At 47.4% G+C, this 24,971-nt stretch overlaps 2 protein-coding genes across 8 annotated transcripts in view; one reads left to right on the plus strand and one right to left on the minus strand.

Moving 5' to 3' along the window:
* The window catches only part of pygb (phosphorylase, glycogen; brain), a 122,790-nt gene extending 116,199 nt beyond the window's left edge, over positions 1–6,591 (minus strand). Inside the window, exon 1 of the mRNA XM_038804729.1 lies at positions 6,214–6,591. Coding sequence (XP_038660657.1) covers positions 6,214–6,456 — 243 coding nt within the window. The 5' untranslated portion in view covers positions 6,457–6,591. The remainder of the gene's footprint in view (positions 1–6,213) is intronic.
* A 131-nt stretch (positions 6,592–6,722) lies between these two features.
* LOC119970321 (barrier-to-autointegration factor-like) overlaps positions 6,723–24,971 on the plus strand; it is a 52,628-nt gene continuing 34,379 nt past the window's right edge. Inside the window, exons 1-2 of one of the 7 annotated variants that reach the window (XM_038804807.1) lie at positions 19,554–19,629; positions 20,750–20,824. Coding sequence is in view for 1 of the 7 variants with exons in the window: in XM_038804743.1 (XP_038660671.1) it covers positions 6,738–6,842 (105 nt within the window). In the remaining 6 variants the exon portion in view is untranslated. Of the gene's footprint in view, positions 6,843–7,203; positions 7,379–7,472; positions 7,608–19,521; positions 19,630–20,749; positions 20,825–24,971 lie in introns of those variants that run through there. The other 6 variants (XM_038804764.1, XM_038804743.1, XM_038804780.1 and 3 more) reach the window with 6 other exon arrangements.

Raw genomic sequence — 24,971 nt, forward strand, 5'->3', positions numbered from 1 at the left:
CTGGCGACCATAAAACAGAAATGTATCAGAAAGGAAATAATTTGAGCTCTATAGTCTGTAGTTTGAAAAACTTGAAAAAAGTGCCAGGACGTAGGGTTCAGCATTTTAAAATGTTTACACGAAGATACTGGTCAATTAGTGCAACAGTGGAGTTAATCCAACAGTACATGCACATTATACAATAATGCAAACAAACGTTCAGAGACAAAAGACTTTGTTAATCAGTTCAAGGATAAGAAACACATGAATACAGCAGCATACTTACATAATTAAATCTGCCTGGACATCAGGTTCTCTCCTGCACATAAGCATTTCTAGTTTCTGCAATTTATCCAGGTTGAATCTCATGTCTGGTTAGTTTTGAGGCCAGATTTAGATTAAGACCATTTAAGGCAAATAGGTTTGTTCTTCCACTCTACAAGGATTCAGCAACAGTTGCAATAATAATTTAGTGTCAGCCTTAGTTCAGAGGTAGCCGTGTGTCAAGAGTTCAACCTCACTCCAGATACTTGAGCACAACAATTAGCCGAGCACTCCCGGTGCAGTATTGAGGGAATGTTAAAGGTCCCCTCTAAACAGCGGCCCTGTCTACCTCCTAAGGTGAACATAAGAGGGGGGGGGGGGGGGGGGGGGGGGGGGGGGGGCTGGAGGGTCAGGTAGGGGAAAAAGGAAGATCAAGGGATTGATTTAATGTCAACGATGTCATGTACAAAATGCAACGGCAATGGGAATTGTTATATTACAGAAACAAAGTGTTGGTCCAGAGTAGGTGTTAGTGGTAGAATAAAGAATAGCTCTCTGTGAATACAATATATTAAGAAGTCTTACAACACGCTGTTAAAGTCCAACAGGTTTGTTTCAAATCACTAGCTTTCGGAGCACTGCTCCTTCCTCAGGTAAATGAAGAGGTAGGTTCCAGAAACATATATATGGACAAAGTCAAAGATGCAAGACAATACTTTGAATGCGAGCATTTGCAGGTAATTAAGTCTTTACAGATTCAGAGTGAAGGGTAAATCCAGGTTAAAGAGGTGCGAGTTGTCTCAAGACAGGACAGTTGGTAGGAATTTGCAAGCCCAAGCCAGATGGTGGGGGGGTGAATGTCATGCGACATGAATCCAAAGTCCCGGTTGAGACCGCCTTGGAGAACGCTTACCTGATGATCAGAGGGTAAGAGTTCTCCAAGGCGGCCTTCAGGACGCGCGACAACGCAGAATCGCCGAGCAGAAACTTTATAGCCAAGTACCGCACACATGAGTACGGCCTCAACTGGCAAATGACAAAACAAAATGGGAGTACAGATTTTGCAGCCTGCAGTTGTGAATTCAAATGTTGAGTCCAAAGGCCGCAAAGTGCTTAATCAGAGGATAAGTGTTGTTCCTCACTGGGCTTCAATGGAACATTGTAGCAGGCCAAAGACAGAAACATGAGCATGAGAGCAAGATGGTGAATTCTTTCCCCCTAGAAAAAGAGCCATATTGGTCTTGAAATGTTAATTTGGTTTCTCTTCACATAGCTGCTGAGTTTTTCTAGTACTTTGTTTGGCGTTTAAATTTTCAGCATCCACAGTATTTAGCTTTTAATAATAATCTTTAATATCACAAGCAGGCTTGCATTAACCCTGCAATGAAGATACTGTGAAAAGCCACTAGTCGCCACATCCGGCGCCTGGTCGGGTACAAGGAGAGATAATTCAGAATATCCAAATTAGCTAACAGCACGTCTTTCGGGACTTGTGGGAGGAAACCAGAGGAACCCATGCAGACAACGGGAGAACGTGCAGACTCCACACAGATAGTGACCCAAGCCGGAATCGAACCTGGCACTGTGAAGCAATAGTGCTAACCACTGTGCTACTGTGCTGCCCATGCTAACACAACCATATCAAACCTGCTGAAACGTGTGGTACTGTTGCTGTCTGACATACTGACCTTTACCTAGTAGAAGATGAACTCAAACTCTCCAAAGCTTCCTCCTACCCTACTCCCTCCAGACCATGACACCACATTAGAGCATCAAAGTATTGATTCCAGGACGGTCAGTGACTCATCTCCTCAAAAGACTTTCTCTCCACAGCCTCCAACCTCAGTCCCCCATCCAAGATAAGCCCAAGGGCAGTACGGTGGCCTAGTGGTTAGCACAACCGCCTCACGGCGCTGAGGTCCCAGGTTCGATCCCGGCTCTGGGTCACTGTCCGTGTGGAGTTTGCACATTCTCCCCGTGTCTGCGTGGGTTTCGCCCCCACAACCCAAAAATGTGCAGAGTAGGTGGATTGGACACGCTAAATTGCCCCTTAATTGGAAAAAATAATTGGGTAATCTAAATTTATAAAAAAAAAAAAAATCCAAGATAAGCCCAATTCTACCTCCTCCATACGCGCAATTCTACCTCTTTCTCCACATGCACAAATAGGATCATCCTGGTAAACATATTGTTTCAGCCTGCTCCTGCCACACTGAACTGATTTCTTCTTATTTAACATAGAACATAGAACAGTACAGCACAGAACAGGCCCTTCGGCCCTCGATGTTGTGCCGAGCAATGATCACCCTATTCAAACCCATGTATCCACCCTATACCTGTAACCCAACAACTCCCCCCCCTTAACCTTACTATTAGGACACTACGGGCAATTTAGCATGGCCAATCCACCTAACCCGCACATCTTTGGACTGTGGGTGGAAACCGGAGCACCCGGAGGAAACCCATGCACACACGGGGAGGACGTGCAGACTCCACACAGACTCTTACAGTTAACATTTGACTATATTTTTACTCCTCTTGTCCATTCTCACCTTATCTACATCCGTGGCTTTTCAGCGATTTTACAGTTTCCAATTTCCTGGCCATAGCCAGCAGCTCTTCACCATGGGCATCCAGTCCCCTGCAACTCCAACCCCCATCAAGACGGGCTGAATGGTCTCTGCTTCTTCCTTGAAAGGAGGTCCAACCAGTTTCCATCCAGCACTAGTCTCCCCTATCTGACTTAACTCGTTCTCTCATTAAATGTCTTTTAACTCAAAACTTCCTCCAAATAAAAAGTGTTGCTATAGGGACAGTACCCACATCAGTCTTGTTTATGCTTTTCTGTTTTTGGGGATATGTGGAACATTCCTTGTTCCAGTCCTATTTGGCGCCCCTTCCCTCAACTCTTCTTCCAGTATATTGATAACTGCATTGGTGCCATTTCCTGCTCTTGTCCTGAATTGGAAAACTTCAACTTTGCTTCCAATTTCCATCCTTCTCTCACCTTTACATGGGTCGTCTCCAATTTTTCACTTCCCTTTCTCAACTTCTCTGGCTCCATTTCTAGGGATATTTAACCAATATTGATTATAAACCCAATGACTTCCACAGCTACCATGAGTACATATGCTCACACCCTGTACCCTGTAAGGATTCAATTCAAATCTCTGTTTCTCCACTGCACCGGTTCTGATGATGCGATCTTCCATACAAGCACTCTGATCGGTCTTCTTTTCCTTAACTGAGGATTCCCCACCCCCCAACCATGTTTGAAAGGGCTCTCAAATGTATCTGACCCCAGTTCCAACACTTCTGCTCTCACCTTTCTCCTCTCTCCCTGAACTATAATACAGTTTCCCTTGTCCTCAGAAGCACAAAGGGACTTCAGAGTCCTAGTTCAAGATTCTCTTACAGTTAACATGCAGGTTCAGTTGGCATTTAGGAAGGCAAATGCAATGTTAGCATTCAAGTCGAGAGGGCTAGAATACAAGAGCAGCGAGGTACTTCTGAGGCTCTACAAGGCTCTGGTCAGACCGTATTTAGAGTAAGGTGAGCGTTTTTGGGCCCCGTTTCCAAGGCAATATGGTGGCCTTGGAAAGGGTCCAGAGGAGGCTCACAAGAATGATCCCTGGAATGAAGAGCTTGTCATGTGAGGACCAATTGAGGACTCTGTGTCTGTACTCATTGGGAGTTTAGAAGGATGAGGGGGATTTTATTGAAACTTACAGGATACTGAGAGTCCTAGATAGTTGATGTAGAGATGATGTTTTCACTGGTAGGAGAGACTAGAATCTGAGGCCATAGCCTCAGACTGACGATCCTTGAAAACCGAGGTGTTTTTTTACTTGTCCCACTAACATTCCCTTTGACTATGTGCACCATCTCTCACATCATTTAATGTCTCCCATCTTCTGCCCGATCACATACCTTCTCTTTTGTTTTTCTTCCACCTTTCCCCATTTCATCTCATGAGCCATCACATTTCTAACACTTCCCAGTTTTGATGAAAGGTCATGACCTGAAACGTTAGTTGTTTCTCGCACCACAGATGCTGCCTGACTTGCTAAATCTTTTCAACATTTTCTGATTTTTTGATAAATGGAAATAGTGTTTAACTCACTTGATTAAGTTTCGTTGATGAAGTAACAGGGAGGGTTGATGAGCGTATTATGTTTGAGGTGTTTATGGACTTCCAAAAGGCATTGATAAAGTATCACATATGCTTGCTTTCAAAGTTGAAGCCGATGGAATAAAAGGGAGAGTTGTCACATGGATACAAAGTTGGCTGAGTGACATGAAACAGAGTATTAGCAATAGTGGTCCCCCCTCCCGGCCCGTCCCCCCACCATCTGGAAGAAGGTATAAAATACGGTTCCTAGAGATCAGTGCTAGGCTCCTTATTTTTATTGATCTATGTTAATGATGTAGACTTGGGCGTACAGTGCACAAATTCAAAATTTGCAGATGACAATACTTGTGCCTGGTGAGGAGGATGGTGATGGGACTTCAAAAGGACGTCGAAAGACTAATGGAATGGGTTGACACAATGATGGATGACATAATGCAGAGAATTGTGAAGTGCTACATTGAAGAAAGACAATGTAAACTAGGCAATGTAAACTAAAATGATACAATTTTAAGGGGATGGTTGTACACATCAATCTGAAGTGGCAGGGCAGGTTAAGGCATTCAGGATCCTGTGTTTTAGAGGCACAGAATACAAAAGCAAGCAAATAAAGATGAACATTTATAAAACACTTTTCACCTCAACTGGAGTATTGTGCGCAATTCTAGATACCACTCCTTTGGGAAGGTAGTGAAGGCTTGAGAGAGATTGCAATAAAAAAGACTTGAGAGATGATTTCAGAGAGGCAAGGGACTTTAGTTAATTAGACAGACTGGAGAAAATGAGGTTGTTCCTCTTCAACAGAAAGTTGAGAGGTTCAACTTCCTCTTATTCAAAATCATGAAGGAGGGCAGATAAGAGAGAAAATTAGTTTCTACTGGTAGGAGGGTTGGGAATCAGAGGACACCGATATAATGGCGAACAGCAAAAGAACCAATGGCAACAAGAGGAAAAACATTTTACATGGAATGGTTAGGTTTAGAATGCACTGCCTCGGAGTCTGGTGAAGGCAGATTCAATTATGGCTTTCATAAATAAATTGGACCAAGCACCTGAAGAGAAGAAAAGGCAGGGCTACAGGGAAAGGACTGGGGCTAGGTGATCTGCTCTTCTTGCACAGAACCAGAATGGCCTCCTTATAAACTGTAACCATTCTGAGATTCAAATCAGTGAATCAGGGTAAATGAAGCGGAGTATATTTTTAAATGCGTATATGCTATGGGGCATTCATTTAAAGATTTACTGTATAACCAAACTAGACCAAACCCACACACGGCAAATTCAGGTCAAATCCATACCAGTTACCATATAAACACTCAAACTTCAAACCCAAGAGAATTTCACAGTATTTAAGGATTGCTTTTGACTGGATTACAACAGGCGCGGGGGGGGGGGGGGGGGGGGGTACTTGTTTCGCCAACAAGTCGAAGGCTTCCTGTAAATGTTTTTAAAGATAGTCCCCGATTTCACTACAACTCTCCAAATTATATAAACTATATTTTGTACTGCAAGAAGAGGATTTAAATCCAAAACCACAGAACACGGTGATTGTTAAAGTAGAACGTGAAAAAAATATATTCAAAAGCTTTTTAGATCAACATTCAAACGTTTTAAAGATCAACATTCACCGGTTTTAAACTAATTTGACCATGAGCCTGTGGGCGTTTTTGCATAGCCATTATATAAAGTTCCTCACTCTCACACACTTTAATTGCAACAGAGGAGTCCATTTCCAATGCAGTGTTGTGCAAAGTAGTATCAGTCGACGGTGGATAAGCGGAAGGTGTAATGATCCCCGTCCTAGATGGGACGTGACTGGTGGATTATAGTCCATTACCCACCTTAGGGTCCTTCTCGTAGTAGTACTGCTGGGTGCGGATCCACCGTCCAACCAGGTGGTCGCGGATGGTGTGAGCCAGGGCGAAGTAGTAATCCCGAGGGGTGGCGACATTTCTGTCCTTGACCAGTGTGAAATGCAGATGCCTGTTGAAGCTTTTCTTCAACTCCACCACGTCCCCGAGCTCGGCGATCCCCCTCACGCTTATTTGCTTCCTCCTATCAAAGTCTGTCAGTGGGGTGGCCATGGTATTCTGTTGAGTGGGTGGTGGTGCTGGGACTGCAGTGGGAGAGGCAGCAAGGTCTGCAGAGGACTGCGGCTCAGCTCAGACTGAACACAATCGTTGGCTGCACCCCGTCCTTCCTGCTCCGACGTGCTGAGTACGTACGGCTCTAGGCACAGGAAGGGGGAGGGGGAAAGGCAGAAATGGAAAACGATTGCGAGCCGGACCCATTGCAAACCATCCACAGGGAAAGCTGCACCAAAAGCAGGACTGGGGACACAGTCAATGCGTGGAGTAACAAATGCATGATCGCAGAGAGCGAGATTACAGCTTGCGCCCCCGCCAAATATGAAACAGAGGGAACGCCCCATAACAACCGATTGAGACAGAATGTGCCCCAACTGAAGCAGATTGATCCCCATTTAGTGGTGGATTGCCCCCCCCCCCCCCGCGCATATGGGGGGGGGGGGGGTGAGGGTCGGGGTACGGGGGTATGGGTAGAATAGGGGGTATGGGTAGAGTAGGGGGGTATGGGCATAGCTGAGGGGTTCAACCGCTATTGGTTGTATACCCATCACAGGGGCAACTTCATCTGCTGCCTATCCGTTCCACCGAACACCCTCAGGGCAGAGGCCCATCCGTGGTAATATGGTGAAGGTCACTTTAACTCCCACTGACCATGCCGGCCTCTGGCTGCACAGCTGAAAGCTATTGCTAATAGGGTATTGCCAATGTTAGTAATGGGAGTACTTCACCACTCCCAGTGGTGTTTTATGTGTGCTCCTGCTTTTGGCTGCAAAAGCCAAAGGCCTAGTTTTTATTTGCTGCTGCCCCTTCTGCTTCCATAAGGCATAGGGAGGCAGGCCTACTACAGTACTAGTCTACAGAAGGGGAAGGGGTGCTGATATAACTCTTCTGCAATGTGCTGTGTGAGTGTGGCTTTCAGGTAATTATTGTTCCTTTCTTGAGAGTGCTGCTGGGAGCTGCCAGAGGGAGAGAGAGAGGAGGTGTGCCTGACTGCATTTGCTGCCACTTGGAAACTGTGTGTTTTCTTGCTGCCACCTCTTTTGCTTCTGTTGCCTGGAGTGATGAAGGGGAGAGAGTGTGATGCAGCTACTGCCAGTGCTGACTAAGGGAAAGGGTGGTGGCTGATTTAACTGAGCAGCTTGCTGCAGGTATGAAGAACTGCTTTGCAGCATGCTAGTGCTTTTATTGTACTGCTAACTGTTCAATATTTCATGTCGGGAAGCCGTGTGTTGCTTGCTACTGCCTCTTTTACTTCTGTGGTCTGGACCAAGGATTGGGTGGAGATTGCGACCAGATACAGGTATTACAAGAGTGGAGGAGGGTGGCTCGATTCGACTGCGCAATTTGCTAAAGCATTAAGCGTTTGTTCTTGCAGCTTGCTGGTGCTTTTGTTGTACTACAGACTGTTTGTTTCATGTTTGGAAGTGTCTGTTGCTTGCTGCCTCCTCCCATTAATGTTGACAAATGTGAGGTTATCCATTTTGGTAGGAATAACAGCAAACGGGATTATTATTTAAACAATAAAATATTAAAGCATGCCGCTGTTCAGAGAGACTTGGGTGTGCTAGTGCATGAGTCACAGAAGGTTGGTTTACAAGTGCAACAGGTGATTAAGAAGGCAAATGGAATTTTGTCCTTCATTGCTAGAGGGATGGAGTTTAAGACTAGGGAGGTTATGTTGCAATTGTATAAGGTGTTAGTGCGGCCACACCTGGAGTATTGTGTTCAGTTTTGGTCTCCTTACTTGAGAAAGGACGTACTGGCGCTGGAGGGTGTGCAGAGGAGATTCACTAGGTTAATCCCAGAGCTGAAGGGATTGGATTATGAGGAGAGGTTGAGTAGACTGGGACTGTACTCGTTGGAATTTAGAAGGATGAGGGGGGATGTTATAGAAACATTTAAAATTATGAAGGGAATAGATAGGATAGATGCGGGCAGGTTGTTTCCACTGGCGGGTGACAGCAGAACTAGGGGACATAGCCTCAAAATAAGGGGAAGTAGATTTAGGACTGAGTTTAGGAGGAACTTCTTCACCCAAAGGGTTGTGAATCTATGGAATTCCTTGCCCAGTGAAGCAGTTGAGGCTCCTTCATTACATGTTTTTAAGGTAAAGATAGATAGTTTTTTGAAGAATAAAGGGATTAAGGGTTATGGTGTTCGGGCCGGAAAGTGGAGCTGAGTCCACAAAAGATCAGCCATGATCTAATTGAATGGCGGAGCCGGCTCGAGGGGCCAGATGGCCCACTCCTGCTCCTAGTTCTTATGTTCCTCCTTTACTTCTGTGGCTTGGAGCAAAGACTGGGTGGAGTTGGTGACCAGATGCTGGTACTACAGGAGGGGAAGAGTGGTGGCTCGTTTAAGATGCGCAACTTGAAGATTGTGAAGAAATGCTCTTGAAGATTGTTGGTGGCTTATTGTGCTGGTTGCTGGTGACTGTTTACTATTTCAGGTTTGGAGGGCATGCAAATTGCTGGTGCCTTTTGGTACTGTTTCTTGTTTATATTTAATGTTTGGAAGCCGTGTGCTTGCTGTTATAATGCCTGGAGGCTGTGGGCTTGTTTGCTGCAGCCCCTTTTTCTTCAGTGGCCTGGAGTCCGGTACCTCTGCCAGTGCTGGAAAGGGGTAGGGGGTGTTCTCTTGTTTTCCCGCTGTGCTGTGTGTCCGTGTGACTTTTCCAGTGCATTGTTTTGCTCATTCCTGATCGACTTTCCACTGAAGTGGGTTTACTGCTGGGGATGGGGAGGTCTCGGGGACGGGTCACAGGAGGGGGGGGGGGGGGGGGGGGGGGGGGGGCACGAGGGACGAATTTTTGGACTGTTCCCTTTTTGTAATTTAATGTTTGGAGGCAGTGTGTTTGTCTGCTGCAGCCCCTGTCCATGGCAGGAGTCCGGAAAGGGGTGCTCTTTCGTTCTTCTGCCATGCTCTGTATCAGTGTGACTTTTTGGTTCATAAGCTCATTAAAAAAGGAGCAGAATTAGACAATTTGGCCCATGAGTCTGCTCCGCCATTCGATCATGGCTGATCCCATCCTGGCCTTGACTCCTCCAACCTGCCTTCAAGCCATTCAACATAAACAGAGTGAGAGATAGTGACCCCCATAACCCAGTGAGATAGACTGCACCAATTAAAATCTGTCTTACTCCTCCTTAAGTTTACTCACTGTCCCAGCATCCACTGCACTCTGGGTAGCAAATTCAGATTCACAACCCGTTAGGAGAAGTAATTTCTCCTCAACTCTGTTTTAAATCTCCTGCCTCTTATCCCAAGACTAGGACCTCTCATTCTAGAATGCCCCACAAGAGGAAGCATCGCTCCACATATACTTTATCCATACCTTTTATCATCTTGAATACCTCAATTTAATCTTCCCTCATTCTTCTAAACTCTAGAAAATATAGACCTAAACTGGTCAATCTCTGGTTAGTCTGCTGCGGAAAGCTGCGGGAGGGGGAGGGAGGAGCAGTTTATTTCAGAAACTGGTAACTTCTTTGTACTGTTTATCATGTTTAATATTAATCTGGATTTGGTTTATTTGTATAACTACACTGTTGTGGCTTTGTGTTTGTATTGATACTTTGTAGTGAACAGGTGCCTGTGTGTAGGGTATGGTGCCTTTTCTTGTTGGTTCATGGTTAATAAAATAAGTAGACTGTTTGATTTTATCTTTTGGATAAAGATATTGTTGACTGCTAATAAACAAAATATTCCCAAATGGATTTCTCTGGGTAGACGTACCATGTTGAAGGCGGGTGTTACTGCTTGGCATTCCAATTACACTGGGAGGCCTGTGATGTGTTATCTGTGTTGGTCTAACATCGACTGCAACTGGATGCAGTAAAACGAGAAACAGGCTTCCGACACAGGAGATGGTCCAACACTGTTTTATTGAACCTGTTGATTGCTGTACATAATCTGCTGTGGGTTGACACTCTATTAACCTAACTGATAACCTCCTACTGGCTTGACCAGACTAGCTCTCTATCACATGGTGATAATGTTCATTGGCCTGTGCACTGTGACTATCTCCCTAGCCGTAACCTGTGAGAGAGGGAGAGCCTTAATGCCCTGTGGGCTTTATAGTGGTGGTGTCCTGTCTGGTGATTGGTTGTTCGGTGTGTGTGTGTTCATTGGTTATCCTGTGTGTCAATCACTGCCTGTCTGCATCTCATGATATACATGAGTGAATATTATGACAGCCTGGACACTAGAAGCTTCAAAACCACAGGAGCAGCAGCCAACAATCGAACATGCAAGAGATGGGCCGCAGCATTGGGGACCAGAAGGGAGGTATGTGGATCGTGGAAGGGGTATCAGTGTCCAGTCCCAATGCTGTTTCTGGTGGGATTCTGGGGTCCGGTGCCCAGGGTCCCCCTGCTATGGCCGGGGATGCACGTACAAGGATGGGTCCCCCAGCGCAACCGGGTCATTAGATGGCACCATGAGAAATAGGAATGTCAGGGTGGGGGAGGCTTGAGGGATTCAAGGATACCAGGGTGGAAGCCATAACTGATTGTCAGTCAGCGCCGAGATCCCAGGTTCGATCCCGGCTCAGGGTCACTGTCCATGTGGAGTTTGCATATTCTCCCCGTGTTCGCTTGGGTTTCGCCCCCATAACCCAAAAATGTGCAAGCTAGGTGGATTGGCCATGCTAAATTGCCCCTCACTTGGAATAAATGAATTGGGTATTCTAAATTTTTTTTTTAAAGAATTGCGAAAGAACAATTCTTAAAAAGACTTGCTGGCTGTACATACCAGAGGAATTTGATTACCGCACCTAACTTTGCATCATCAGAATCACCTATTCCCTCACACAGCCTGCCAATCCAAAAATGTCCCATTTATTTCTGCTTTCTATTTTCTGTTCATTAATGGACAGTGGCAGTGGTGTTAGCAGTGCTACGTCACAGCGCCAGTGACCACCTGGGTTCGATTCTGGCCTTGGGTAACTATGTGGAGTTTGCACGTTCTACCTGTGTCTGTGGGTTTCCTCCCGGTGCTCCGATTTCCTCCCACAATCCAAAGATGTGCAGGCTAGGTGGATTGGCCGTGATCAATGTGCAGAGTTACGGGAACAGTACAGCACCTGTGTCATGTCCTTGCAGTCTGGCATCATGTGGAGGAGGATACTCTCTCCTGGTGGCTGTCAAGGTCACCGCAGCTCTGAATGTTTATGCCTCAGGATCATTCCAGGGCTCCAAAATGTGTGGCATTTTACAGGCAACAGCCCAAAAGTACATCTGTGAAGTCACAGATGCCCTGTTTGCCCAGGTAGCTGCCTACATAAGCTTTGAACTGGATCAGGACCATCAAGACGCCTGGGTAGCAGGATTCTCCGACATCGCAAGGGTGCCCCAGGTCCTGGGGATAATAGGTGGCATTCATGTCGCACGTCATGGGACGTGGCTTCGTTTGTCTTCTCATGCTCTTCCTTCCACCCCCCACCAACACACCCAACTCATCCTCGCTCGCTTCTCATGGGATTATGGGTTTGTTCGTCTTCTCGCGCACCTCCCACCACCACCTCCACCTTCCCAGCATCTGTCTTACCTCACCCCATCGTGATGGGCTTGTGTTGGCACTGTCAATATACAAGACAGGAGGATGATAACCCACTGAGGTGAGCTCTGATGATCCTCAATCTATGCCACAGTCTGACTCCTGTCTGACTCACACCATGGGGGATGGTGGGGGGGGGGGCAGATCTAGGACAACCATGGTTGGGGGCTGGGCCTCAGTGCTCTTCTGCTATGTCTAGGTATGTTCCCAGGGTGCACATCAGAGGTGGAGGCAGCCTGCTGATTACCACGTCCTGTGGCCTTTGATGCCGTGGCTGGTGTCTTGTTGAGGGCCGGGGCTGGAGGGCTTGCCTTGTTGTGCCATCCTATTTTGCCCGCTGACCCCAAGGTGCACCGTTGTCAGTAGGGAAGGACTTGGGAGAGGTGTTGATTGCCTTTGACTCCCTGTAGGGCGGCTCTGGGTTAGCCTCCAGTGCTCCCTCGTCCCAGTCAGTGCTCATAGGGCTCTAGGGATCACCTTGGGATGGAAGGGCAGCTTGATTGAGCTCCAGCGATCCCTATGCTATCTGGCTCTGCCAGCCCTGGCGGCTCCCCATTGTCGATACCGTGGTATCGATGCTCAGTGACCGGGCCACACTCCACAGTGCCTCTGCAAGGTCCACCAGAGACTGGGACATAGAATCAAGGAGGCTATTCGGATCATTGAGTCTGCACTGGCTCTTGGAAAGAGCACCCACTAAAATCTACACCTCCACCCCATCCCAGTAACCCCACCTAACCCAAGGGCAATTTAGCATGGCCAATCCACCTAATTTGCACTTCTTTGGACTATGGGAGGAAACCCACGCAGACACTGGGAGAATGTGCAGACTCTGCACAGTGACCCAAGCTGGGAATCAAACCTGGAACTGTGATGCAACTGTGCTAACCGCAGTGCTACCGTGCTGTCCATGCTTTGGAGCACCATGACAATGTCCACTGAGACCGGGACATGCTGTCCATGCCCCAAGTCATGGTCGTCACTGACTGAGCAACTCCTTGGACATCACAACTCATGCTGCTGATGTCATGCTCCAGGCTTTCCACTGCGGTCACCACTCTAGCAGTGTTGGCCTTGGTGCCAGGCATTGCCAGCGCCATTTCCTGCGCCCATAGCCTTTGGGACTCCTCCAATTAGGTATTCACTCACTTGAATGTCACTGACGTTCTCTGAATCTCACCACCGCACCTTAGTGTCTGCATCAGCTCCGGGATAACCTGGTCCAGAGGCTCAACATCAGACTGGACTTAGCTCACCCAGGACAGGCAGCATCAGATGGAGATCCTGTGGGAGCATGGTAAGTGGGAGGGAAGATAACTATATCTGGCATGAACAACACAGGTCATCCGGGTAGGGACCGGTGGATACTCACCTCTGCGACGCAGGCCAAGATCGATGTCGGTGACCAATCTGTCCTCGGCCACCCGGAAACCTCCAAGGCATGTTCCTCATAAGGGGATGAGGACTTGGATGTTCGGCCACCCGCTGCCCATCTGTGCCCTGTCTCGTGATGTAGACCAATTTGTCCTGCGGAGATGTGCGCAGGTGGGCGCCAGGGTGTGCTGGGGCACAGGCACGGTACCAACCGCAGGGCCATCGGAGGGTGCCTGGGGTGGCAGATGGGACCGGTGCCAAGAGGCAGAAGACAGAGAGAAGGAATAAACGGGTCATTCTCACATTGACAGACTGTGAATAGTGGGCTACTGCAAGGATCAGTACTTGGGGCCCCAGCTGTTCACAAAATATATATCAATTATTTGAATGTGGGGACCAGATGTAATATTTCCAAATTCATGGATGATACAAAGCTAGGCGGGAATGTGTGTTCTGAGGGGATTTTCACAGAGGGTTGTGTATCTTTTGAATTCTCTACCCCAGATGGCTGTGGAAGCTCAGTCATTGAGTCTAAGGCTGAGATTGATAGATTTCTAATTAACAATAAAGTAAAGGGTTACGGGGATAGCGGGTGTAAAAGGCCAGTCAGCCATGATTGAATTGAATGGCAGAGCAGGCTCGATGGGCTGAATGGCCTGCTCCTGTTCCAATGAGCGCTGGCCATTGCCGATACCGCACTCGGGCCTTGGGAGGTGTGTAGTGCTAGATGTGAACCTGATATGTGTTTGGGGGGCCTTGCTGGTAGGGGGCTGAGGTTTGAAAGGCCCTGGGGAAGCGGAACATGGGCAGGTAATATCTGGGTGGGTGGATGGGTGGGGGTGCTCCAATGTGGCCAGGGGACTCATTTAACGAGGGAGCCCTCCGCCGCCAACCTGCACAGGGAAACCTGTCAGGCTGACCAATTGGCATGGGCTTCTCATTGCCAGTGAAATCCTCAATTGGCTTACCAGTGCACGACACTAACCTTGCTGGTGGTAAAATTACACTGGGGGCAAGGGTGAATGCGTAGCCGATGGGAAAGCTTCTTGCTGGATTTGAACCCCCCCCCCCCTCCCCTGTCTACCTTCAAGCCAGCCGCTATATCTGAATGCATGAAGCATTTAATATCAAATTAATAGCAAAGGTAGAAAATAATAGGTTCTATGTAACAACAATCACAGAAACAGAGTTGTGAAATGGCTAAGTTTGCGATCTAAGTATTCCAAGATAGTTAGCTTTGAAGAGGTAGGAGAAGGAACAAAAGTAAACATGGGTCCCTTAAGAGGCAGAGACAGGTAAAATTATAAAGGGGAAATAAGGAAATGGCAGGAACATAAACTAGTGCCTCATATCTGGCTTCATAGTAGAAGCTACAAATTGCGTACATATAGAAACATTGCGGAAATAATGGGGAATCATGAATCTACTCAAAATGATGAACGTAAAGAAATCATTATAAGCAAAAAAATTGTACTGGAAACTTAATGTGGCTTAGTGATAAATAATCCGCTTGACATAATGATCTGCATCATAGAGTTTTAGAAAAGGTGGCTGCAGAGATAGTGGAATCAATGGTTTTGATTTTCCAGGCTTTCTTAGATTCTAAAACAGTTCACAAGATTGGAGGACATAAAACATTTCTGTTAATTAAGAAAAAAGTAAAAATACAGAAAACTATAAAGCCAATCAACCTAACACCTGCAGTAGGCAAAATTCCAGAATTTATCTGTACAAGGTACGCCTAATATGATTAAATAAAGTCAACAAGAATTTATGAAAGGGAAAATATGTGTACAATATTTTTTAAGGATGTAACTGGTGGGTTGAATAAAAAGAAAATGGAAGTAATGTATTTGGATTTTCAAAAAGTGGTTGATAACTCCACAAAATTAGGATTCAGAGTAAATATGGTTGAGGCTTAGTTCAAGCCATAGAATCCTTACAGTGCAGAAGGAGGCCATTCAGCCCATCAAGTCTGCACCGACCCTCTGAATGTGCACTCTTATCTTGGCCCACTCCCTCGCCCTATCCCTGTAACTCTTCACATTAATCATGGACAATCCACCTAGCCTGCACATCTTTGGATTGTGGGAGAAAATCAGAGCACCGGGAGGAAACTCATGCTGACACAGGGAGAATGTGCAAACTTCACACAGTTATCCAAGGCCACAATCAAACCCAGGTCCCTGGCGCTGTGACACAGCAGTGCTAATGCCACTGCCACTGTCCATTAATGAACAGAAAATAGAAAGCAGAAATAAATGGGACATTTTTGGATTGGCAGGCTGTATGAGGGAATAGGTGATGCTGATGATGCAAAGTTAGGTGGGGTAATCAAATTCCTTTGGTATGTACAGCCAGCAAGGCATTTTAAGAATTGTTCTTTCGCAATTCTTTTTAAAAATAAATTTAGAGTACCCAATTCATTTTTTCCAATTGAGGGGCAATTTAGCATGGCCAATCCACCTAGCTTGCACATTTTTGGGTTGTGGGGGCGAAACCCACGCAAACACGGGGAGAATGTGCAAACTCCACATGGACAGTGACCCAGAGCCGGGATCAAACCTGGGACCTCAGTGCCGTGAGGCCGCAGTGCTAACCCACTGCGCCACCGTGTTGCCCTTTCTTTAGCAATTCAGAGAAGAGATTGGAAGTGTATACTGAAAGTCTGCAAGAGCTGGGCCCCTTTCTCTTGGAAGTATTGAGCACGAATATTTCAGAGAACCATCTAAGAAGACAAATCGATAACAAATCAAGATCTTTTAGGATTAAAACATAAGAATCTGCTCTGCACAGCTACACCGAGGAAGACAACTAAATAAAATGGTCACAACATAGAATCACCGCATTAAGACCAGCCAAATGCCAGTTAAGTGTATACTGTATCACTTTGATTCTTTATTTTCATTACAAAGTGTAAAATGTTTTATTCCACCACCGTTACTAATATGTATGTACAGGTCCCAAGGAATGTATTTGTGCATCAACAGTGGATGCAATTTACCTAGTTTGTTGAATTCAGGAAGTAGCTTGGATAAACTTTTTTTTAGAAAATATTGTATTCAAGGCATTTTCACATGTATACACACAAAAGGAATCAGAAGAACTGAACAATTCAATAAACAATAAAGAACCACACCCCACCTGCTCCCTTGATGCCAACCCCAGCTCGCTTCCTGTCGTCCCCATTTTAACCCCATTACCCCTCCATCCCTCAGTGGCCCTTCAATCCTCCTTAAACAACTTCCCCCTCCAGGTGAACCCCCTGCTGACACCCTCAAAGCAAACTTCACTTTCTCCAGCCTCAGGAATTCTGCCAGGTCGCTTACCCACACCCATGCTTTCGGCGGCTCCGGGTTCCATCACCCCAGCAAAATCCGTCTCCAGGCTATCGGGGTGCAAAGACCAAAACATTGCCCTCTCCTACCCCCTGGATTCCTGGGTCTTCTGGCACCCCAAATATTGGCACCTCTGGGCTTGGAAACACCTGCACACCCAGCGCCTCGGACATCAAATCCGAGAACCCCTGCCAGTACCCCCTCAGTCTCGGACATGCCCAGAACATGTGGAGTGATTCATGGCCCCACCCGCACACCGCCCACACCTGTCCTCTATCCCCGCAAAGAACCTACTCATCCCCGTCACCATCATCTTTGCCCTATGTACCACTTTAAACTGGATGAGACTTAACCTTGCACATGACGAGGACACGGTCACCCTCCGCAGGGCCCGCCCCCCCCCCCCCCCAAGTCTCGCCACACCTCCCCTCTTAGCTCCCCTTCGTATTTACGCTTAGTGTCCACCACCAGAGCTCCCTCCCACTCCATCAGCTCCTTGTAGACATCCGGCACCTTCCCCTCCCCTATTTCGTCCTCCGACAGCATCTTGTTCTGCAATCCCAGGGGTGGCAGCCCAGGAAAGAATGGCTCCTCTCTCCCGAACCTGCAGGTACTTAAAGCTATTCCCCCTGGGCTACTCACTACTACACTTTCTCCAGCCTGCAAATTTGCCCCCTAATAAACAAAGCGCTCAATCCCTGCCACCCGCCAGCCCCTCTATACATACCGCCCGCCGGAGCAAACCTATGATTATAGATCAGCGCCCACACCAAAGCATTCACCAGCCTCAAATGCTGCCTCCAATGCCGACACACCCTGAGGGCTGATGCCACCACTGGGATCACCGAGTACCTGGCTGATGAGAACAGTAAAGGTGCCAACAACAAAGCCCTCAAACACATACCCCTGCACTTTGCAACCTCCACCTGCCCCCACACTGACCCCCCTCCCCATGGCCCATTTCCTAACCAAGCAATGTCCGCCATCCGATAATAATTCATCATGTTCGGCAACACCAGCCACATGCCCCCCCCCCCCCCCCCCCCCCCCCCCCCTTGCCTCGCTCCAAGAAAGCCCGCCGGACCTGCGGGTCTTCCCTGCCCACACAAACCCAAAGATCAGCCCATTGACCTTCCTGAAAAATGACTTTGGAACAAAGATTGGGAGGTTCTAAAATAGAAACAATAACCTCAGCAGTACCGTAATTTTCACTGTCTGCACCCAACCTGCCAGCGACAGCATATCCCACCTCTTGTCCGCCTTCATCCCCTCCACCAGTCGAGCCAAGTTGAGTTTATGCAATTGCACCCAACTCTGCACCACCTGGATACCCAAATACCTGAAACTCGCCCCCACCACCCTAAACGGCAACTCCCCTGGTCTCCCCTCCTGCTCTCTATTGGAAACACCTTGCTCTTTCCCATATTCAATTTGTATCCCGAGAAAGGCCAAATTCCCCCAGGATTTCTATGATGACTTGAATGCTGCCCATCCAGTCCGGAATATAGATCAACAGGTCGTCCGCATAGAATGAGACCCTGTGCTCATTGCAACCTCGCTCAATCCCTCACCATTTCCTCAATCCCATTGCTCTATTGCCAAGGTGAAAAGCAAAGGGGAGAGCGGACACGCCTGCCTCGTCCCACGATGCAGCCCGGAATACCCAGGGGTTTCAGGACAAATTTTGGCATAAAATGGGTGAATCTTGTTGCAAGTAAATGAAACATAATGGGTGCGATTCTCCCATGCTGCACTGTATGGGAGAATCGCCGTTCGCGCCATTTTGTCCCACGCACCGGTCCAACGGCGGCAGGCGATAGTCCGAGGAGCGGAGAATCGCCGCCATTTGTGCCGGCGCATTTGGCGCGGCGATAATCGCGCGCTGCTGTCCGCGGCCGGACCGCCGATTCTCCAGCCTTCATGGACCGAGCAGCCGCACAGAAACGGCAGAGTCCCGCCGGCACCGTTCATTACCTGGTCGCTGCCGGCGGGAACTCTGCATGAAGGGTCGGGGGGCGGCATGTGGGGCGGGGAAAAGCGCTCCTTCACCGGGGGGGGCCTCCGATGGGGTCTGGCCCGCGATCGGGTCCCACCGATCGGCGGGCCGGCCTCTTCAGCCCCAGCCCTATTCTATTACACGGCCGGCCCCTGAATCCTCACGCCATATTGGGTTAGGGCCGGCGTGTTGAGGAAGTCCCCCGCGCATGGCGGGTTGGCGTGGCCCAAGTGTGCATGCGTGGGTTGGCGCAGCACCCATTTGGCACCAGCGCCGTGGGCCAGAATCGGTAGTCCCCGCGCCCGTTTCGTGCCGTTGTGAAACGCGACGGTGTGAACACTCGAGAATCGCGCCGTCTGAATCAATCTATAGTGCCATTAAATTGGAAATCCATCCCAAGCTGCTCACAGGAGTGGAATCAGACAAAAAAGTTCAACCAAAGGAATATTCGGACAGATGACCAAAAGCTTAATCAAAACTGTAGGTTTTAATGAGTCGAATAAAAGAGCCACACACACACGAGGAGGTTTAGGAGGGGAATGCCAGAGCTTAGGGCTGGGTGTGGGAATAGAGAAGTTGGAGAAGGGTTGCAAAACTGGACAGAACTACAGAGATTGGGATTTGTAACGTCTTAATCTATTGGAGTTATGCCTGTTAAAAGTTACACCTTTCGACCCATACATTTCTTCACCATCCCACTTTTGATCTCGCCAAAACCTCTGCATTTGGCGGCTTCTACAAAGGCGCTCGGTTGACTGCCGCCGAGCAAGCACGTTCCTGCCATCGTGCACGGCCCTAAGGGGTGGGGTCACGACCCCAGCGGGAAGGCGGTCGCGAGCGTTTGGCCGGCGTCCGTTGGGCGGGAAGCGCGCGCGCGAGTGAGCAAAGTCGTTGGCCGGTCGCGTGGTGAGTCCTCCTGCCTTTGGCCTTGACCAGTCCCCGCCCCTCCCAAAACAGCAGCAAAGCGGCGGATCCCGGAGGGTGGCAACGGGCGAGTCGGTGGGGATGAAGGGCCAATAATGGGGAAAGGAGCGGCGATAAACAAGGATTGGAATGGGGCAGTGGGAATGGGCTGAGGGCGGGTTTGAGAGGGACATTGGGGCCTCCGAGCCGGATCAGAGTGGACAGAGGGAGGGTGGCAAGGGACGCACCTGACTGGCAAACCTTCATAAATCCTCGTGGTTCCTTGTTTAGAAACCCATTCCGACAGCAAGTGATAACTTATTCATAAATTCAGATCTAATTTAACCCAGGATAGACTGTGTTTCAATCTGCCGTTTGGCGCAGTTAGGTAATTGGATAACCTGTTAAGTGAACACTGGGCACTGAATCAAAACCTATCTGAAACTGGGCAGCCTGAATATAACTTTTTAAAAAAATATATTTTTTATCGTAAAATATTTTCATTATAACAAAACAACAATGCTGCAGACCCCAATACAAACCACCCCCATCCCCCCCCGAACCCCAGTCCACCTTCCTCAGCCGTCCATAAAGAAAGCAGAACCTTAACAGAAAGACAAACCACCACCCCCCAACAGCTGACAGTAACCAGTTCCCCAAAAGAGTAAATAAAAGGTTCCAGTAGAAAAGAACCATTCCACTGACCCCCCTCATGGTATAGTTGATCAGAGGAAAAATAACTTATGAGCTATTTGTTGCAAATTGTTATTTTCACCATCAACCTTTTTTTGACTTACATTTTCAGTTCTGCCTTGAGCAGTCGGAGACACAATTATTTGAGTTGCCGATATCTGTCCTATATCCCACTGTACGTTTGAATATTTCCGGGCATATCTTTTTATTAAAACAGTAAAAAATATATAACTCTTGTTAGTTCAAGTCATTTTCCAATTACTTCAGAAGTGGAATCATTAAACAATTGGGTGAGGCAAGGGCAGCTGAATGTCATTACACTTTTTTGTTTCATAAAGCTTGTTTGTATCTTTCTATTCCCTTTTCACAGAGAGACAAGGATCAAAAGGTCTTTCCAACACAATTAAACATTACATGTTTATTCCTTTAGGAAGGACATGGAGGGTTTGTAGAATGGTGTAAAACAGAAAAACTGGAAATACTCCGATCTGGCAGCATCTTTGGGATGAGAAACCGTGTTTCAGGTCAATGACCTTTCATCAGAACCTGAAAAAGTTAATGATGCAACAGGTTTTAAGCAAGTACAAAGTAAAGGAAAGTGAGGCGAGGAAAGGACATAAGGATAGGTCTGTTTTCTCACCAAAGGCAAGAGATATTAAATGACAAAAAGGGTGATGGTGAAAGGCAGAAGGGTGTGATAATGGAACAAGTAAAGAAACACCTGACTTCCTCTGTCTCCATTTCTGGGCTGGACTATGAAACCATTGAATCCCACAGCTTCCTTGACTGCATTTCCTCACACTATGCTTCTTGTACGGACCCTATTCCATTTTCCAAGTTCTTTCCGTCACATCTAGTGATTCTTCAACGTTCCATATCAGTTCTTCTAATATATCTTCCTTCAGCATGCTTGAGGGGGCTGATGTGTTGGGTACTCTGGATCTGTGGAGACTGCGTTTACCTTAGCAGTAACACATACAGGCTACCGACACTTGAAATAGTACAACACTATTATTAAGCTAGGAACTGTTGAACATACTTTCACTGTGGGTCGACACTATGTTAGATTAAACTGAAGATATATGCCTATCCTAACCAGTCTGTACTATCAGCACATGGTAACGATCTGTGCTACAAGCTGCGAGCTCTGTCCTTCTGAGAGGCTGCATCCCAAATGAGCGGGAAATCTATTGCCCTCTGGCTTTATAGTGAGTGTGCTCTAACTGGTGATTGGCTGCTGTGTTGTGTGTGTTGATTGGTCTTGCAGTGTGTCAATCAGTGATTGTCTGCACCATTATATACTGATGTGTATATTATGACATCCCCCTTTTATAACAAAATGTGTGGTTGTAATAAATAATGTGTGGTGAGAATGTTCCTAACTACGTGTGGAGTGTGAAGGCATATTTACAAGACTATGTACATAAAAACTAAGCTATTTACATGGGAAGGTGTCTAGTGCAGATGAATAGTATGCAACAAAATAGTAACTAGAGCAACATTATATACAAACCAGTGAATCGATTAAACAAAGCAACGAAACAATTCAGAGAGTCCATAAATTCAAAAAGTTCATAAATTTAGTCTTCGAGGTGGGCGACGAATTCTGGTTGACCAAATGAGCATTTGGCCCTGTTGAGGCGGAGGCCATGCTCATGTATCCGTCTGAAGACACGCTGGAGGTGATTAATATGCTCCTGCGGGGTGGTGGACCAGATGATTATGTCGTCCATGTAGACGCGAACGCCTTCAATACCTTCCATCATCTGTTCCATAATCCTATGGAACACTTCTGATGCAGAGATGATCCCAAACGGCATCCTGTTGTAGCAATATCTTCCAAAGGTGGTATTAAACGTGCAGAGTTTCCTGCTGGATCTGCCAGAACCCCTTTGAGACGTCTAGCTTGGTAAAAAAACTTTGTGAGCCATCTCACAGGTGAGTTCTTTGCGCTTTGGAATGGGATAGTGCTCTCTCATAATATTGCAGTTGAGGTCCTTGGGATCAATGCATATTCTCAGTTCGCCGGAAGGTTTTTTCACGCATACCATGGAGCTGAGCAAGTCGGTCGGTTCTGTGATTCTGGAAATCACTCCTTGGTCCTGGAGGTCCTGCAGCTGCTGCTTGAGGCGGTCCTTGAGGGGTGCTGGGACCCTGCGAGGTGCGTGCACCGCAGGCGTGGCATTCGGTTTCAATAAGATCTTGTAGGTGTACGGGAGCGTGCCCATGCCCCCGTGGTATCAGTTAATAATGGCATCCAGCTGCGCCCTGAAATCAGTGTCCTGAGAGGCAGACGCGTCAGCAGGAGACAGGGAGTGAACCCTTTGGACCAGGTTCAGCAGTTTGCATGCCTGTGCACCAAGCAGGGAGGCTTTGGAGGATCCCACTATTTCAAAGGGAAGGATGGCTTTAAGTGACCTGTGCACCACTTCAAGTTGGCATGAGCCACTGGCAGCAATGGCATTGCCATTATAATCTAACAGCTGGCAGGCTGATGGCAGGATTGTTGGCTTGACACAGAGGCTTTCGAGGTCAGACCTCGCAATGAGATTGGCGGAGTCGCCGGTGTCCAGGCGGATTCGGGATCGGTTGACCGTGAGGGCGGCACACCACTCGTCGTCCGGATCAATGCTGTATACCGGTAGAGGCTGGACTTTTTGCTTCGGGGGCACCTTGTGTTTGGTAATGATACCGACTCAAAAAAGGTGCTTTTGGGTCCTCGGTGTCAATGTCAGGCAGCAGGTCAGAATCGGGTTCGGTGACCGTGGGTTGGATGGCGCGGACATCCCTGTGTAGCTGGTTGAAGCGACGATAGTTGGCAGGCTGAGCAGACCTGCATAAAGCAGCATAGTGGCCAAGTTTGCCACATTGTCGGCAGCATCGGGATTTTGCAGGACATTGCTGCTTTAAGTGGGCGGAGCCACAGTTGCCGCACATTGTAGCGTCAGTACACTCGTCGGTGTCACCGTCCCCTCATTCAGTGCGCGCATGCGCGGGAGGCCGTGAAAAGCGCGTGAAATGGCCGCCCTCATCCAGGCTGAGGCCCTGGAGTTGCTTGATTGCTTGTGCCCGTTCTGCCTCGTGGGGACCCTGCCGCGCCGCTTCAGCCGCTTGGATGTGTGAGTATCGATTAGGGGCCTTTACCTTATCTGTTTAATTTCCCATGTTCTGACCTCACCCCTTCTCTGATCCCAGAATCATGACAGGGTTCCGTTTGTTCTCGCCTTCCACCCCACTTGACTCCATATTCAATGTATTAGCTTCTGCCACCTCCAACATGATGCCACCACCAAACACACCTTCCCCTTGCCTCCTAAGTGGACTGGTTTCTCTGGCACCCTGGTACATCCCCAATAACTCCCTCCCCTTCTCACAGTATATTCAAACGCAAATACTTGAGATGTAAAACCTCCCCTTTATCTCCTACAATTTCATTCCCACCATACTCCTGGGTGAAACAGTAATTTGCTTGTACTTGGTATACTGTATTTACTACACATGATGTGATCTCCTGGACATTGGATAGACCAAATTCAGAATAGATGTCCACTTTGTAGAAGATCTCCATATGGTCCGCAAGGGTGACTGACACTGATTTTTCAGTCACATACCATTTTCCTCAGCCTCCTACACTGTTCCAATGAAGTTCAATATAATCTTGCAGATCAACTTTTCAACATCCGATTAAGCACATTACAACTGTCTTTTAAAAAAAATAAATTTTAAAGTACTCAATTCACTTTTTCCAATTAAGGGGAAATTTAGCATGGCCAATCCACCTACCCTGCAGATCTTTGGGTTGTGGAGACGAAACCCACGCAAACACAGGGAGAATGCGCAAACTCCACATGACAGTGACTCAGAGCCCGGATCGAACCTGGGACCTCGGTGCCATGAGGCGGCAGTGCTAATCATTGCACCACTGTGCTGTCCCACTTTACAACCTTCTGAACTCCACGCTGAATTCAACAATTTCAGATCATAACCTCTGGCCACTTTTTTGGGACAGGTGCTATTGGTGATGATTTTGCTCTCAGTTTGAAATGTGTCATGCCCAGTAAAAGGCATGTTGTAATCTGGAAACATGGTTTGTGCACATATGTAAACCTCTGGAACTGCCTTTATTTATTTAACAATGGACACCGATGAACAGTTAAGATGGCTGTCAAATGGGTCAGGTGACCGTTGCAACTTCAACACTAACTCTCTAGCTTCTGCAAAGTTCAGAATTTATTCATACTGGATGGCAGTGTCCCCCTTGAATGGACATGCCTGGACATAATTTCTTTGTGGAATTCATACCTGTTATTGTTTGAAGCTTACATCAAAATATAGTCAGTGGACTCCTAAACTCCATGTCTTCAGGTTCGCAATATAACAAAGGATAGTTGACAAGACCAGTCATCCAAATGTTAAGTGTGATAGACCACCATTTACCTTCAATTGCATATCAATGGCTGTTGACCATGTGACTGAAACTGGATGTCTCACACTGAAATCCTTTTACCCCAAAACTCAAAAGGGGACGGGGGGACGGATGCTGTCTGAAAAAGGACAGTGATAAGTCAACAGCTGCAGAGAAGCACAATGGGACCTTTGCCTCTTGAATCCATATGCTTAAAAATGTTTTATAAAAGCCTCCCAGCCTAATT

The sequence above is a fragment of the Scyliorhinus canicula genome, chromosome 1 (genome assembly GCF_902713615.1).
Source record: "Scyliorhinus canicula chromosome 1, sScyCan1.1, whole genome shotgun sequence".
Lineage (NCBI taxonomy): Eukaryota > Metazoa > Chordata > Chondrichthyes > Carcharhiniformes > Scyliorhinidae > Scyliorhinus > Scyliorhinus canicula.